Consider the following 17,292-nt stretch of genomic DNA (forward strand, 5'->3'; position numbering starts at 1 on the left):
AGTCAATCACAGTCTCGGTAAATGCCTCTAAAGATCATAGTATTTAAAAAAATTACTTTTGTTAAACACCGTGCTTGTTTTAGCATAACCGGCACTCGAAATGAGAAACGATGCTGCCTAATTTAATTTGACACCATACAAAAAAAAGGTAAAGAGGACTTTTTAATAACCAATGTGTAATAGAAATGACCATTTCTTTTAAATAAAAAAACCAATGAAATATTACCAAAGTGCTTTAATATAGCTTGAGTGAGAATGAAGTACAAATACGTCGTTATTTAAGAAACAGTGTTAGTGGTGATATTATTTTCTAATGAATTTCTCGAAAATATCATAGTTTAAAGTTAACCAATCACATTCCACTTTTAAAAATATTACACAGTGATGTTATATTATATTAAAAATATTACCCATTGTTTCAAAACATCATGAGCAATTAAACAAATGCAAACAAGATATTGAAGTTTAGAAAAATTCGTAAACAATGTTACGAGTTTATTGTTATTTTTTTATGTTTTGCTTTTAGCAAATGTAAAATACGGACTCCATTGAGGTTTCGACGCCAATTCGGCTCCTCTAAAAAGCATTATTTTTGACGTCTCCCCTAGGTCACTCTTAGTCAAAAAAAAAAAAAATTTACTAATATATTTAAATCCACTCACAGAATCCTTTTTACATATTGCTTTCGGGTACCCACGGCGGTACAAAAAATTAATGTGGTAGTGGTGTAGTGGTAGAGCGCTCGCTTCATAAGTGAGAGGTTCGGAGTTCGATTCCTGCCACGTCTTGGTAGTACCGCGCTCAACTTGTTTCTCCGCGCAGCGGCCGTATGTTTTATATTTTTAAACATTACAGGAAAGAAGTACCGCGCACACCAAATGTCCCCGCTAACTAACACCAAATGTCCCCGCTAATGTTTATTACTTAAAGTTTTACTTTTTTGCATTCTTGTTGTACAAGGTCTTCTCAAAGTTATTCTAGAATATAAGTAAATTTACTTATTTTATATAGATTACTTTAAATTTACTTTACAAACTGTATAAAATGTCTGCTTATGTAATTAAATTTTATTTTATATAACTTGTTTTTAATTCAAAAATTTTATTACTTTTAAAATAAAAAATGCCTTCTTAAAAAATTTTATTTTATTTATTAATTTTTTAATTAATAAAATAAATGTAGATAATTTTTTTAAATGATATAATAACTTGGTACCATATTACTTTTATGTAATTCATTTTCATATGTAAGTTTTTTTTAACAATTACGGTAGTATAACTTTTTAAATTAGTTGCGTTTATATGTAACTGTAATTACATCTTGAGGAACTATTATTTCACGTAATTTTAAAAATTAATTTTTACATGTAAAAGTTATGTATTTTTGCAGCTTTAATGGAGTTGAATTTTTTAGTAAACAGCTTTTTTATGTGATTTTTTTAAACATGTAATAGTAAATTTCTTTTTGATGTAATCTTCTTTTACATAGCTTACTTTTGAAAGTAAACAAACTTATACCCCGTTCATACTGACGATAAAACACGTTTTAATTGTCGTATTTTAAACGCGTTTTACATTTTACTATTCTCATCAAATTTAAAATTGGTTTTAATTAAAACACGCAACGTTAAAAGTTGTTTTAATAAAACAACGTCGCGAGGTTGTTTTAATTGCGTTTTATTACCCTGAACTGTTTTTAAATGGCGGAGGAAAAAGCTGTTGCTGAAGAAAAAGTTAAATCTAGAAAGAGAGCTAGACATTGGGATGATGAGGAAACAAAAATACTAATTAGTAAATGGTCAGAAGATAATATCCAAGAAAAGTTGAAGTCATGCACAAGGTTTTGTTTTGTTTTTTTCAGTTAAGTTGGATCAAATTGAAATAACTTGTTAAATAAAATCAAACCACTCGTTACTAAATAGTTTAAATAAATCACAAATAGACAAGAAGTGATTACGAATTACATTAATATTGAATAAACAAGGAAATGAATGTTTATAAATTGTACTTTTTACAACAAGATATTTATTTCTCTTTGATAGTTAGCACAATATATATATATATATATATATATATATATATATATATATATATATATATATATATATATATATATATATATATATATATATAACTTCATATTTTTTGGATTTTAGAAAAGGAAAAATTTGGGAGGAAATTTTGCTATTCTTGCAAGCTTCTGGATATGAAGACAGAGATAAAGAGATGTGTAAAACAAGAATTCACACATTGACAAGTGCATATCGCAATTATATTGATAATAAACGAAATACAAGTGGGACTGGTCCTTCCAAAAAACCATCCTGCTTTGATGAAATTGATAAGGTTCTTAGTGACAAACCAACCACATTACCAACTTTTTTGAAAAGTTCCTCAGGCATGAATGTTATTATTGAAAAAACTGCAGAAGTGAATAATTTTAATAATTGTGTTAATGAGTTAGTAAACTGTGAACATATAGACATTGAAACTACTCCGTCAAGTTCTAAATCTGAAGAGTTGGTAAAAAAAGATAATAGTTTTTACTTTAAAAAATCCAAAAAGAAAAAATCAAGAAGTGAGGTAATGTTCGAACAATTAAATGCCACTGTTAATAAATTTATGACCTCTCAGGCTGATATTGATCATAAAATTTTAGAAAGTATTTTAGAAAACCACAAACAAGAAGAATCATGTGTTATATTAAAAGTTCGTCAAGTTGAAGATTTATATTTTATTGAAATAGAACTTTCATTGGCAGATTTGACACTAGAAAAACTTACTTGCACAATAAAAGAGGAATTTTCAGTTCAAGATAATGCATCTTTATTGATTACCAAGTTACCAAATGTACTTATCCGAAATGATAAGGATGTTAAACGTCTTAAAAGTGGGACTGAGAGTTTTTAATTATGATTAAAAAAATGTGAAGCAATTTCTTTGTTTTGTTATTTTTTTCTCAAAATAAAATAAACCATGCCTTTTACAACATTGTTTGAAAAAAATCATTTACAACTAAACAGTTGTAAAATAATGTTTTTTTATGGAATTTCTAATAAACTCAGCTTTATTGTCAAGTTCAATGCAACTGTGGTTTAATATAGGGTTTACTAAGTCAATTTCTGTTTGTTCAATCCATTCATTTAAATACTTTTGCTTTGTCAAAGTACAGAAGTTATGTAGTATACAACATGTTTTAACAATATTGACTGTGTGTTCAACTGTTGTATCTAATCTCTTTAAAAGACATTGAAATCGACCTTTTAATCTTCCAAATCCATTCTCCACCACCACACGACATTTACTAAGAGAAACGTTAAACTTTGCTTCTTCTATACTAAGATTTCCACGATCTGAGTAAGGTTTCATAAGCCAATTTTTAAGGGGATATGCTGAATCACCAAGGATAAGAGGACCAATTTCAATATTATCAATTATTTTAGATAAGTTTGTAGGTAAAAAGGTTCTAGCCAGACACTCTTTATATAAGGGAGAATTTTTAAAAACCCTTGAATCGTGTGATTTGCCAGTCCACCCTACAAAAATATCTCTAAATAAATACATGCTGTCTACCAATCCCTGTAAAATAATGGAGTGATATTCTTTTCTGTTTATATAGTCCTCTGAATTTTTATGAGGAGCCTTTATTCTTATGTGACATCCATCAACTGCTCCAACTACTTGTGGAAAACCATATAATTTTTCAAAACTTACTATAATCTCCATTGTTTCTTCCCTTGAGGGTAAGGAAATGTATTTCTTCATTAAGTTATCAACAAAATGTTTACAAATTCTGTGAACTATTGTACAAACAGTTGATTTTCCTAAGCCAAATAAATTGGCTATTGTTCGGTAATCTGCAGATCCACTTAAAAAGTAAAGTGTCACAGCTAACTTCATTTCTAAAGGCAAAGATTTACGAAAGTTAGTGCCTTGTATAGGCATAAAAGGTGAAACTTCCTTGCACAGATAATTAAAGGCTGCTTTAGACATTCTTATGTTTTTTATCCAATCATCTTCGTTCCAACAGTTTACCATTGTTTCGTACCAAAAGCTTTGACTGCGAGGTTTAGTCCAAATTTTTCTGTAAACCGCAAAATTATAAGCAGTAATACAGTTTATCAGTATGTGCTGCAATTGCAGTCTTCTTTTTTTCCTTGATATGTACAATAATACTCGTAACTTCGAGATCAAGTTTTTCTTTGAGAGCGCCATTTTCGAACGTTAATATAAATACTAAAGAACGTTCAATCTGAACGCAAGAAAACTGAAAACATGTTTATTATAAAACTATGTTTACATTAAAACATGTTTATTTAAAACAGAATTTAGTGTGAACTGGGTATAACTTTATAAAATAAAAGTCGTTTTAAAAGAATATTAACTTAAACGGAAATGTAAATTTATTTTGAACGTTTAAAATTGTTTATGTAATTTACTTTTTATAAAAGTTCACTTTCTCGTGTAAGTAAAAAAAAGTAGGAAAAGAGCCATCCCTACTCCCAACGTAATTGGTGTTTGCAGCCTTGTTGGAGTTGAATTTTGTTTTTAACAAAAATTTTAACAAGAAAAATGAATAATAACAACCTTGTGTTCGGCATATATGCTTCCAGTGCCGGATTAACCTTTAGGTAAATAAGACACATGCCTTAAGGCCAGCAAAAAATTCAGGCCACAAAAAATTTATTCATAAATTTATGTTTATGTCTTATCTTTATTGATGAAATTATTATAACTATTCCAATTATTATACACATTTTGTTCATATATCAATTTTACGATGTCAAAAATTGTAACTAATTCATTCTTATAGGTGATAATTTTTTTCTTCTAAAATATCGATTTAAAATATTTCGAATAAAATATTCGAAAAATATTTGTTTTAAACGGTGAAACAAGTTGTTTTAAAAACATTTGTTTTAAACAGTGGAACTCTTTCGTAAACAATAACAAAGCGTAGAAATAAAATTAATGGTTTTAGCAAATGAATATACTTTTAGATATAACTATTGTTATAAAATTGTAATCCTTTAAATTTATTAGTAGGTTTAAAGAAGAAAAAAGCATCACATTTACTGCAGAAAGAACTGAGTATAGCTTTTTTGTTCAACATGCCATGTTTCAAATGTTTCTATCAAAACATATTTGTCACATATTTTATTTATTGTTGATATTAATATAATAAAGCTCACTAATATAATATGGATTAGATCCATGTATCTCAACTATACTGAGTGACTTTCATTTTGACTTTCACTATCATACATTATTATCTATATATATGTATGATTTTTTATCATATATATAACTCAATATGTTTAATCATTATAATATCACATATCCATTTTACGTATTCTAATTAATATTATTTTAATTTATAAATTAGTTCTTGCTATAACATAGAAAACGTATATACACTATACATGTAGAACTTCAGTTCTGTGACCTACGGGTATAAGAAGCAGATCATTAATAAGTCAAACAATCAATCCCAGTGAGTAATTTGCATGAATTTTTGAACACCATGCTCCTGAAATAAACAAAAATAAAATCCTTCACTTATAGGAATCTATAATTTTTAATGAATTATGTTGACGCTGTCATCATTATTGTTAGATTTCTGTTGTAATTATTATTTTAATTGAGCAAAATATAAATTCTAATCTTTCCAAGTTGAGTCTTTGTCTATTTATTGACGGATTACCTCTCTTTAACAGCACAGTGAAATGTTTTTGGGTTATATGTGGGTGCATACTAGAAATCCCATCATCTGAATTCATAATTGGTGTTTATTCTGGTAGTTCAAAACCAAATTCATCAAATGATTTTCTTCTGGTATACTGGTAGTTTGATTTTAAATTATTATTTCAAATATTAAAATCTATATTATATATAGGTTTTGTATGTTCTTATCATGCAGTTCACAAGAAATCAATTTTTAAAATTTTACATCATTTTATGATATGACTTTATGAATCAATTATTTTTAAATCGAATAATTATGCTATTGAATACATAAAAATACGTTTTTAAAGATCACTTTTACGTTTTACTTTTAGATTAATGTCGATACGTAAAGGTGGTTGGGAGCGAGCGAAGGAGTTAGAGAAGAAAATGCATGATGAAGATAAAATGTTAAAGAAAATACCCAAAATCAGTTCATTTTTCACTGCCACGAACAAGGTTGATGCTACTGATAGTATTACTCTCAATTCCCCACCATTCTCATCAACATCTCAGGTAGGTATTAATCACAAGGAAGAGGCTGCAAAAATTGCATTTGAACTTGGACATACTGAAAAATTTGAAGACAGCTGATACTGGTTCAGTAACCATTCCCAATGATGTTGGGAGTTTTGGTGACATAACTGATCATGTGCGTAACATGTGCATCAGCCTTGGAACAATCCATTTTCGAAACTTGGCAGACAGTTATCCAGAAACAAAGCGGGAATACAGTGGAGTGAATCGCTTCCTAAATTCTAGTGTCTTCAAACGGGTTTTGCCAAATGGTGATATCGTTGATCGTGACTGGCTTGTTTATTTTCCAGCCAAGACATGTGTCTTCTGCTTTCCCTGCATTCTGTTTTCATCTGACCGGTCACAGTTGCCTAGCTCAGGATTTAAGGATTGGAAGAATATGATACAATACTTAATATCCCATGAAATCAGTGCAAAGCACATACAATCAGTTCTCACTTTATGTTAAAGAAGTGTTGCTGCTGGGAGAGTTGACAAGCAATTGCACAACAATATGTTGGAGCAGCGCAATTACTGGAGAAATGTCCTGTCACGCTGTGTTGCAACTATTACTTTTCTTTGTGAAAGAGGTCTCCCTCTTCGAAGTAGCAATGAAGTTGTTGGCTTCAGAGAAAATGGGAATTATTTGGGCATCTTGGAGCTGATTGGTCAATTTGATCCATTTTTTTCCCAGCACATCTGTACTCATGGCAATCGCGGACGCGGTCACACATCATATTTATCAAAAACAATCTGTGAAGAATTACTTGCAATGATGGGTGAACAAGTTATGGGTTTCATAAAGGATGAGATTTCAAAGTCACGGTATTTTTCAGTTTCAGTAGATTCCACTCCTGATATTACTACAAAAATTGCTGATCGACTACAAAAATTGCTATGGTCAGACATATGATAATGGTAAATATATTGGCATGCAACAAATCCTGAAAAACAAAAACAGTTTAGTGGACTACATTCCTTGTGCTGCCCACTCGTTGAACCTAGTTGGCCAGTCAGCTGTGGATTGTTACATTGAAGCAGTTTCATTTTTTAACATATTGAATCGCCTGTATACTTTCTTTGTAGCATCAACACATCGTTGGAATGTCATGATGACCCTTGTTAAAAACCAACCAGAATGTCTTGTTCCAAAATACTCATCAGATACCCGGTGGTCTGCTCGAGTTGATGCTGCAAAAGCAGTGTTCAAGGGGTACCACCAATTACAAAGTGCTCTTCAGGAGATCTCAGGGGATTGTTATCAGAATGGTAGCACAAGGAATGAAGCGATTTTATTGGCCAAACACATGGAGACTATTGAAGTTGCCCTATTGTGTGAACTTTGAAATGACATTCTGCAGAGGTTCAACATTAATAGCAAGTTATTGCAAAGTTCTACAATCGAATTAACTCCAGCTATTGGTCTGCTGAAGAGCTTGCATATATTTTTGGATGAATGCCGAGAGAAGTTTGATGATTATAATCAGAAGGCAGTTGATCGCTGTGGCAACAGCACATATAAATCTGAAAATCGAAGACAACCAAAGCGTAAGAGACAAATCAATGATGGAGATGCCGCAGATGCTATGGAAGGGATGTCAAGCCAGCAAAACTTCAAGGTCAATACCTTCTATGCCATCATCGATCAGCTGAAAAATGCATTAAAGAAACGCATTAAAGCTTACTCAATTGTGCTGCAGAGATTTGGAGTTCTGACTGAGTATGACTCCATGACCGATGAAGATATTGACATTGCTGTTAAAGGAATATTTCCTGTGTACTCGAAAGACCTTTGTTCTGATTTTCCATCAGAATTTCGACAATTTATGTGCTGGTATAAAGAACAGAGAAACTATGAAGAAGGATCAAGTGCACAGAATCAAGTTGATTCAAGTGCTCAGAAGATGTTTAAAATGCTGCACAATTCTGGTGTATATCAAGCATTTCCAAATACTGAAATAGCACTCCAGATCTACTTATGTCTGATGTCAACCAATTGTTCAGGAGAACGTTCGTTTTCTCAATTGAAAAGAATTAAAGATGCAAAACGATCAACAATGGCTCAACGGCGTCTTTCTGTACTTTCACTTCTGTGCATTGAAAGTGATTTGCTCAACAAGGTCAACTTCAAAAAACTAATTGACAAATTTGCAGTTATAAAAGCGCGAAAATTTTAAATTATGTAGTTTTTACCTAATAAATATTCTTTTTTAAATTTTACTTTTCTTCTTTTTGTGGGAAAGTCTGTATTATCTGTATTTCAGGCCACTTATTAAAATGTGCCTTAGAGCCAACAAAGCCTTAATCCGGCACTGTATGCTTTGTCATAATTTTTAATTAATTTTTTTCAAACAATAATCAACTCCCACCCTAATTAGTGTATGCTTGCTGCTTTGTTGGAGTTAAATTTTTTAATGAACATTTAAATGAAACTTTAGTTAATTTGGTCAAGATCAAATCTAGCGTTAAACTCAATATGTTGCTTTAAACGATTACTATAATGTAGAATGTGTTCAAAAATTTCATTTGTATAAAAACAAATAGAGGTAGTCAACACATTAACAATGATTTGAAACCAATCATGTTGAGGAGCAACCCGATTTCTTCGGATTCAAAAATGCTAATATCAATGAGGCTTTTTTCAAAGTAACTGGGAGTTTTCAAAGAGTAATTGGTAAAAATTACTAATCAATTCAAAAAAAAATTAGTAACAAAAAAAGAGTAATCTTTTGGTTATTATTTGTTTAATATGATTGTTGTTAATTGACTGTTACAAATGAAGTTTGAAAGAGTTGATTTATCGACGTCTTACTTAAGAATAGCTTTTTTCCTTTTTCAGAGATATTGTCAAAAGGTATCCTTGATAAAAGTTTTCATTTTTTTTATTTCTTAATTAAAATAGATTGTGGAATGTAATCCTATTGCAGATTTCCTTTTTGCTTGCTAACAGTCTTGATTACACCATTCAATCAGCCAACTACACCAGAGAAAATATATTTCAATAAGGCTCACCTTCAGGTAGATAGTGATGTGGAGCAATCCTTTGATTTTCTCAAAAACCGTTGGAGGTCACAAGAGAGGTGGAGCACTTCAGTGCTCCTAACATATGCTCACCCAAAGTATATATTGCAAAATATATATTGTGTGTAATTTGCTGAAAAACCTTTACAATGGCTTCGGGTTAGAAATTCCAGATGACATAAACTTTGAGGACAGTGATGAAGATGATGTACACTATGTTCAGGCCGAATTAACAAAGGTCAACCCTTTCGACTTGGCATTGAACAAAGTACTCTAATTAAAACTTTGTTTTTAAATCGAAGGCAATAATATATTTTTGAATGTTACATGACTTGTCTAAGCATTTTGCAAACTCCAAACTTATGCTCATGCTAATGTCAAATTAGTAAACGAATTTTTAATTACTTGTATTTTAAAAAAATACTATTTACTTGATATTTAGGATTGAAAAAAATGAAAATTTGTTTAGTTTTTATTAATTGTATATTAAACATTGTCAAAATTTATTTGCCTTTTTGTAGAATAATCAGTTCTAAACCCCTCTCTATCTCATTTCTACTTAAAATTATTTTCCTAGCTTTTGTAGTAATATTTTTTACTAAATAAATATTCAATAAAAAGTATTTAATTTTTAAAGCAGAATCTTATAAAAATATTATTGTCATTTTATTAGGTTGTAAAAAATACTAACTAGTAATAATCCCTAATTTAAATTAGTTAGAAATTTATGAATTCAATATTAGGAAAGTTTGTTGTATATAATTACGAAAACTTGGTTCATTCAAAAAATCAACTTGGTTGTTTTTTTGCGTAAATTTTTGCTTAAGTTCAGCGCAACTCATGCGCAACCCTAACTTTATTGAAATGCTGCGAAACGTTGGTGAATACCAAAAAAAACATGAACTTACGATTTCTGTAACCTTAGTTGAGTTGCGCAAAAGTTACGAAAGTTTGGTGAATAGGGTGGGGAGGGGTAATACGGATAGAATTTTAGATATATTTTTTTCAAACATAATTTTTTTTTTTAGTTAAAAAGCACCATAAAAACTTTTGTTATTTTTCTTTACATTCAGGGTGTATACAATAAAATCACAATGAGTAAAACATAAATATATTTTAAATAACTAACATACTAATTCTCTATTAACAACACCTATCATATATCCAAATTACCCCACTGGTGGGGTAATGCGGATACTCATTATTTTTGATATAAGGATACTCACTATATTTGATTTGATATCACACTTATTGCTTTTCACGTATTTAAAAAGCCAAACTGTATTGGTTATGTCAAGCAGTTTTCTTTTACTTACTGATACAGTCTTCTTTTCAGCTTTATTCTTTTCTTCTTCTTGTAACCTTGCGACAACATCTTGTGCTGTTAAAATTTCTCCCTTTTTGGCCTGGACACGTGCTCTGCGTTTTTTTGAATTTGCAAGTGCTGTCAGTGTAGGTTGACTTGGGCTAGGTGTAAGTACAGAATCGATTGCTCTCTGCAGATTTTTCACAACATTTTCTTTTTTGTTAAACTTATCTACTTCCTCATGCATTGGCTGCATATTCACTATCTTTTTCATAGGTTTTGATTTGTCAACAGGGTAAAGACCACTACCATTAAAACCACTTTTCAGGAGTTTGTTATCTATCTTACTGATAAGAGCTTTTAGTAAAGTTGGAAATACAGACTTGTCAACATTTTTATGTCTGCTTTCTCTTAACCAATCCTAAAGGATTTTCTTCCAATGGGATTTCAATGGAGCAAAAAAACCAACATCAAGAGGTTGTAATGCATGACTTGTGTTTGGAGGTAAGCAAAGTAAAATTATATGATTGTCCAGAGCCTTTTTAACAGTAGAATATGTTATATGACTGTTGTGTCCATCACATAGCAGCAAGACAGGCTTTTCATAATCCTTTACATGTATAATAAACCTGTCAATCCAACTTTCAAAAATGTAGTCCTCCATCCAACCGGATTTTGTTACACCATACATTGCATTTTCTGGTCCATTTTGACACCATGCATCATAAAGGTGGATGGCTTTGTAAACGACAGAGGGAGGTAGACACTGTCCATTTGCTGACCCACAAAACAGTACACTATACATTGATTTACCACATGATGGAGCAATGTAATAGGCTGTTTGTGATGTTTTACGAACAAAGATTTTTCCTGCTGTAAGATCTGTAAGTAAACCTGTTTCATTTAAATTAAATATGCAATGCGGTCTATCAAATAAATTATTATCATTTAATGTCTTCTCATATAACTCAAAAAAATCTGTCAATGTTTTTAGAGAAAGATCATTAGCTCTTGCTTTTGTCAAAAGTTCAGGTTTTCTTTTACCAAGGACTACATTCCATTGTTTTTCAAAAGACATGCACCAGTCTTTCCTGGCTTGTCATCTTTGAATGGAGTTTTTTTTGCCAATAAATGTTATATAGGATTTAACTATATAATAGGATTTAAGGATTTGGTGCGGTAGTGGTGTAGTGGTAAGAGCGCTCGCTTCATAAGCGAGAGGTTCGGAGTTCGACTCCCACCACGTCCCTGGTAGTACCGCGCTCAACTTAGTTTCTCCGCGCAGCGGCCTTGCTCGGAAAGGTTCGTGTTTCGGAAAAAAAAAAAAAAAGGTTCGTGTTTCGGAAAAAAAAAAAAAAAATGAGTAGCCTCCTCGACTGTAGTGGCCCCCCTCGGCCTTGGGGAGGTGAATAATCTAAAAAAAAAAAAAAAAAAAAAAAAAAAACCAACAGTTTGATATCTTCTCTATCTTGTGGAAAACCCTTATCAGCTAAGTACATCAAGGCTTCTACTAGAAGATTTTCCTCAGTATTATTTAAAACAAACCCACGACCGCTTCCAATTCTTTTGTCATTCCTTTGGATTTGATCATGGGATCGTCTGTATAATGTCCCATAAGGAATTCCAGAAGACTTTGATACACTGTATACTGACTCTCCTTCCTTAACAAGCTGTATGGCAGTCATTAGTTTGCTGTGATCATATGTACCAATAGTCTTGCGTTGGTATTCACGAGGCATAATAATTTATTTCAGTTTTATTATTTTATCTAAAATAATATAAAACAAACTTTAGTTATATAAAGTCTTTAATTTAATTATAAAGTAAAGAGGAATACAAAAATAAAATATAAAACATTTAAATGGGAGTTTAAATTTTACCCTAGCCATTCAGGGAAAACAAATTTGAACTATGATCTTAATGTAAATAGTTCAGAAGCATTATATAAAACTATTATATGTCATTGAAAAATGTAATACTATATTAAAAAGCAAAAGTGAGCATAAATGTATATTTAAATGTCGTGTAGCTTGTGTTTTTGTAATAAAATACTATAACGTGAGTAGGATTTTATATATTTTATATATATCCATTTTACCCCACTATTATTTTACCTGTATATCCATTTTACCCCATTTTAGATTTTTGTTTATTTATCAATATGGGTTAGAGAACTTATAAATTAAATTTTACATATTGTTACATCATGGTCCAACTAACGAATATACATCAGTAAACTTCCATAAGTAATATTACTGAAGTCTGCAGACAAAAGTTTTAAAACATAATGTTTTTTATATTTTTTTCAAAACAACGTGTTTTATATATTAACTCTTTATCATAAAGAGTTAATATATAAAACATGTTGTTTTGAAAAAAATATAAAAAACATTATGTTTTAAATAACATAAAGTTTATGTAAATTAAATGTAAACATTGTTAACGCAAAAAAAAGAAGCCAATTATGTGTAGAAACTGTTGGTAATTTTCAAGTTTTAGAATTATGTATAGATAACTTACTCCATGGATACTTATTGAATATATCCATATTACCCCAATAATTCATATTACCCCACCCTACCCTACGCACCCAGGAGTCCAAAGATTAAAGAACAAAACCACGCTCGCAAATAGTTATAGTTTTATAATTGTTTTTGAACGCCACGATGTTTATTGAGTATATTTTTTAAGGAAAAAAACAATGTATTTTTTACCTGATGATTGCTAAACGCATGAAACTTTTAGTAGTAAAAATCATGTAGTTATTTTTATTTAATCTTGTCAAAAAATCTTCTATATATATATATATATATATATATATATATATATATATATATATATATATATATATATATATATATATATATATATATATATATATATATATATATATATATATATATATATATATATATATATATATATAAATTAGTAAAAAACACTTATCTAACTTTTATCTTCTACTTGAAGTTTTGTATTAGTGTATTTTGTTAGTGTATTTTACAAATAGAGTGCTCATTGTTCTTAAAGAACAGAGCAATAATAAATTAGTAAAAAGCACTTATCTAACTTTTATCTTCTACTTGAAGTTTCACCATTGCTGGATCATCAGGAAGAGTTCCTGATGATCCAGCAATGGTGAAACTTCAAGTAGAAGATAAAAGTTAGATAAGTGTTTTTTACTAATTTATTATTGCTCTGTTCTTTAAGAACATTGAGCACTCTATTTGTAAAATACACTAACATAATTTACATATATATATATATATATATATATATATATATATATATATATATATATATATATATATATATATATATATATATATATATATATATATATTTATATATATATATATATATATATATATATATATATATATATATATATATATATATATATGTTTATATATATATATATATATATATATATTGTTTTATTATTAGTAACATTAATTGCCAACATTTCAAAAATTGTTTGTTTTATTTGATTTGTAATATATATTATAAATGTATTTACATGGATATATATTATAATATACTTTATATTATATATTATGGAAAAATAATAATGCATATACAAAATGCGTATACACTATTTTCAATGTAAACGTTTTTTAGGTATCTTTTCTCCAGAAGCAATGGAAAACTAAAAGGCATTAATAAAATTACCAAAACCCTTAAGACAGTTTTTTAATGAAAGTTATAAATCATTTGATAATGAGCAACTGATATCTTATTTTGATGAGAAAAATAAATAAATAAATTTGACTTCTGGCATTATAGTTTATGTTGAAGAAGCAACACGAAATCAATCCCTATGTGATTCCTGGTTTAGAGTAAGAGTTATCGAATAACTGGCTCCACTTTGTATCAAGTTTTTCATGCTAGAATTGAAACGCCGCCTGTTTCATTAATTTTAAATATTTGTGCAGAGAAAAATATACAGATTAAAAGTCCTGCAATAAATTAGGTAAGAGTAAATAAAATAAATGCGTTGACTTTATATAAACAGACTCATTCTGACTCAAATGCAATAAGTAATTCAAAACCACTGTCAGATATTTTTATTCATCAAAATTTGAGAGTTGAAAAAATAGGAGTTTGTATTGACTTTGAAAAACCATGATCTCTTGATGGTGCTGTTTATTGTACTTGTTGTGAGCATGGAGTTTTAGAAATTAAATTTTCTTTTAGTTTAAAAGACAATTCATTAAAAGAGGACATAATTAAAGGTGCTCTTTGTGTTGTGGTAAACATGGATGGAAACTACTTTTAAAAAAAAGAACACCAATGTTTTTCCCAGGTTCAACTTGAAATGAAAGTAACTGGAGTCAGTTACTGTGACTTCATGGTGTAGACACCCAGTGAATTTGTTGTATTGCGCATTGAGCCTGACACCTCTTTCATTGAGAATGTATTAAGTGTGAAATATTTTGGAATACTTTTATTTTGAGAGAGTTAGTAACAAAAGAAATAGATTCAGAAAGAGAATTACTCCTCTCTACATCAAATAATCCTATAAATAAAGATATTCATTTTTGCATTTGTAAATCTAAAGGTTTTCAAAGTGATGAAACAATCGTTAGTTGTGATTCATGCGATAGCTGGTTTCATCTTAAATGTTTATCCTTGAAATCAGCACCTAAATCTACTGTTTGGTATTGCAGTAACTGCAAATACAAAAATAGTTCCCACACTAAAAAAGTTAAAAAAACGGCTATTTTCATAGCCACATATTAAAAACATATTAAGGCATACGCTTTAAACTAATGCAGTCATAAATAAAATACTAATAGACCGTTAAGTTGTTTTGCCTTTGATACAAAAACCCTTTCCTGTCAAAAAGAGGATTTTCTTTGACGAAGGCATTGATTAGACATTGACTATGAAATTCATAACAACCTTGGAGAAGGCTAGGTTGTAGGGCACACGTCCGACACTTTTAGGTGCTTATTAAAAGGGTAATTAGGATTTTTTCTCAAGATCTGAGAAACAAGAGCGGGAGAGTGGTTCTTGACATGAACTCTCATATCCTTGTTTTATGGTTTCGATTTTTTAAACAGTACACTAAAAGTTTGTCTTTTTTTATCAGTGCTTTGTTAATTTTTTTTACTTTTAAGGCTTGATTACACCAAGAGTTAAAAACTTGTAACCCCTACAACTCCTCCACTCTCTCCTTGACTTTTTTTTTATCATAAAATTTTTTAAAATGGAGAGTTAAATAGACGGCTTTATGGAGGGCTTAATGCACTTTCAAAGAGTAGTAAGGTCATAAAACGAACTGAGTATTTTAATCTTACTTTATATACAACTAAAGGTAGCTTAAGTTTAGTGCAGAAGATTTTCTAGGAATTTTACCCAATTTTTCTGATTTTTTAACGGGAATCTAAATTTCCTTACTTTAAAAACCGACATTTCTTTACTTTCTAAACCGACAGACACCCTGCATTTTTTCCTTTAAACGTGTACGTTTTTGACACGGTAGAGAATTACTCTCGATTAAAAAACCTCCCATGTATGTATGTATGTATGAATGTTTGTATGTATGTATGTATGTATGTATGTATGTATGTATGTATGTATGTATGTATGTATCTATATATATATATATATATATATATATATATATATATATATATATATATTGAAATAGCATATAAGAAAAGACTATAGACTATTTATTTTGTTACTAATAAAACCATTAATCATTTGTAAAAAAATAACTATGCCAAGTAGTACTTTTAATATGATTTGTGGCTATGAAAACAGCCGTTTCAAAAACAACTAAGATAAAAGTGGGTTTTGTCGTAAACAATACTTTCCCCAAGGTTTGTCAGAGCAACGCATAGGGGAGATGGGGGCGCATTGATCGCCGTAGCAGTGTTTTGAAAATTGCGCAGAACCTGAAAGAGATGTAAAAACTTATTAACTACGAAACACATGTAGAACTATCTGGCTTTTGGAATATATAAATATTTTGATTTAAAAAAATGATAAACATGAATAATTTTAACTTCTAAACAACCCTCTCAAAAGATCAATGTACCCCAAACTATGGGGTACTATGATCTCCGACTTGGGGCACATTGATCTTATATGCGTAATATTATCTAAACGTTTAACACTTCTATAACTAAATCTTGTGAATAATTTAGTCAAACGGTAATATTGTATAACATATAATACATCTAAATTTTTTAATTATTTTTTAAATATAGCAGTTAAACCCACTAGTCTAATTTTTAATTAAAAAATGTATAAATCACAGCAGCTATAAGCTACCCGCTTTATATACGTTTAAAACTTTACAACAACTTGAAATTTATAAGAACTGAAATATAAAGACTGAAATAAGAATACAACTTTTAAGTTTACAAAACTTGTTAAAAGTACAATATTTTGATTAAGAATATTTCATCATTTGTGAAAGTCAAGTTGTGAAGCAGCTTTTGGTTGACATTGTTTTTTATTCCTAAGCAAGTAATTCTTAGTTTCTTTCTTATCTTTTGTGGAGACTTTTTGTTGATTTTTGGTTTGCTTCAAAATTTTCTTTTCTTTTGACAAACGAATTTCATTTCTGACAGGAGTATCAGTCAAGATCCTTGTTTTTAACTGCCTACTTTTAACATTTTTTTTTCTGGCAGATGCTTTTGGGCAAGGTTTTAAAACCTCAGGTGAGATTATAGAAGCAACACTTGTTGACACTTTGTTTAAAATACTTGT

At 29.6% G+C, this 17,292-nt stretch overlaps 4 protein-coding genes and 1 long non-coding RNA gene across 5 annotated transcripts; 4 read left to right on the top strand and 1 right to left on the bottom strand.

Annotated features, from left to right (window-relative positions):
- The first annotated feature begins 1,521 nt into the window (after positions 1-1,521).
- Positions 1,522-2,922, top strand: LOC136081826 (uncharacterized). The gene is made up of 2 exons (XM_065800060.1): positions 1,522-1,839; positions 2,156-2,922. Exons 1-2 carry the CDS (start codon positions 1,700-1,702, stop codon positions 2,907-2,909), a joined length of 894 nt encoding a protein of 297 aa, XP_065656132.1. The 5' UTR covers positions 1,522-1,699; the 3' UTR covers positions 2,910-2,922.
- Positions 2,923-3,014: 92 nt separating this feature from the next.
- Positions 3,015-4,037, bottom strand: LOC136081376 (uncharacterized). The gene has a single exon (XM_065798687.1). The coding sequence runs from the start codon at positions 4,035-4,037 to the stop codon at positions 3,015-3,017; it is 1,023 nt and encodes a 340-aa protein (XP_065654759.1).
- Positions 4,038-5,744: 1,707 nt separating this feature from the next.
- LOC136081024 (uncharacterized) lies at positions 5,745-6,114 on the top strand. The gene is made up of 2 exons (XR_010638826.1): positions 5,745-5,834; positions 6,059-6,114. It is a non-coding gene; the product is annotated as an uncharacterized LOC136081024 (long non-coding RNA).
- LOC136081377 (zinc finger MYM-type protein 5-like) lies at positions 6,114-6,708 on the top strand. The gene is made up of 2 exons (XM_065798689.1): positions 6,114-6,239; positions 6,310-6,708. The coding sequence occupies exons 1-2, from the start codon at positions 6,114-6,116 to the stop codon at positions 6,706-6,708; spliced, it is 525 nt and encodes a 174-aa protein (XP_065654761.1).
- A 463-nt stretch (positions 6,709-7,171) lies between these two features.
- On the top strand, positions 7,172-8,416 carry LOC136081378 (uncharacterized). The gene is made up of 2 exons (XM_065798690.1): positions 7,172-7,572; positions 7,618-8,416. The coding sequence occupies exons 1-2, from the start codon at positions 7,172-7,174 to the stop codon at positions 8,414-8,416; spliced, it is 1,200 nt and encodes a 399-aa protein (XP_065654762.1).
- The last annotated feature ends 8,876 nt before the right edge of the window (positions 8,417-17,292 follow it).

This window comes from Hydra vulgaris, chromosome 06, assembly GCF_038396675.1.
Source record: "Hydra vulgaris chromosome 06, alternate assembly HydraT2T_AEP".
NCBI classification, from domain to species: Eukaryota; Metazoa; Cnidaria; class Hydrozoa; order Anthoathecata; family Hydridae; genus Hydra; species Hydra vulgaris.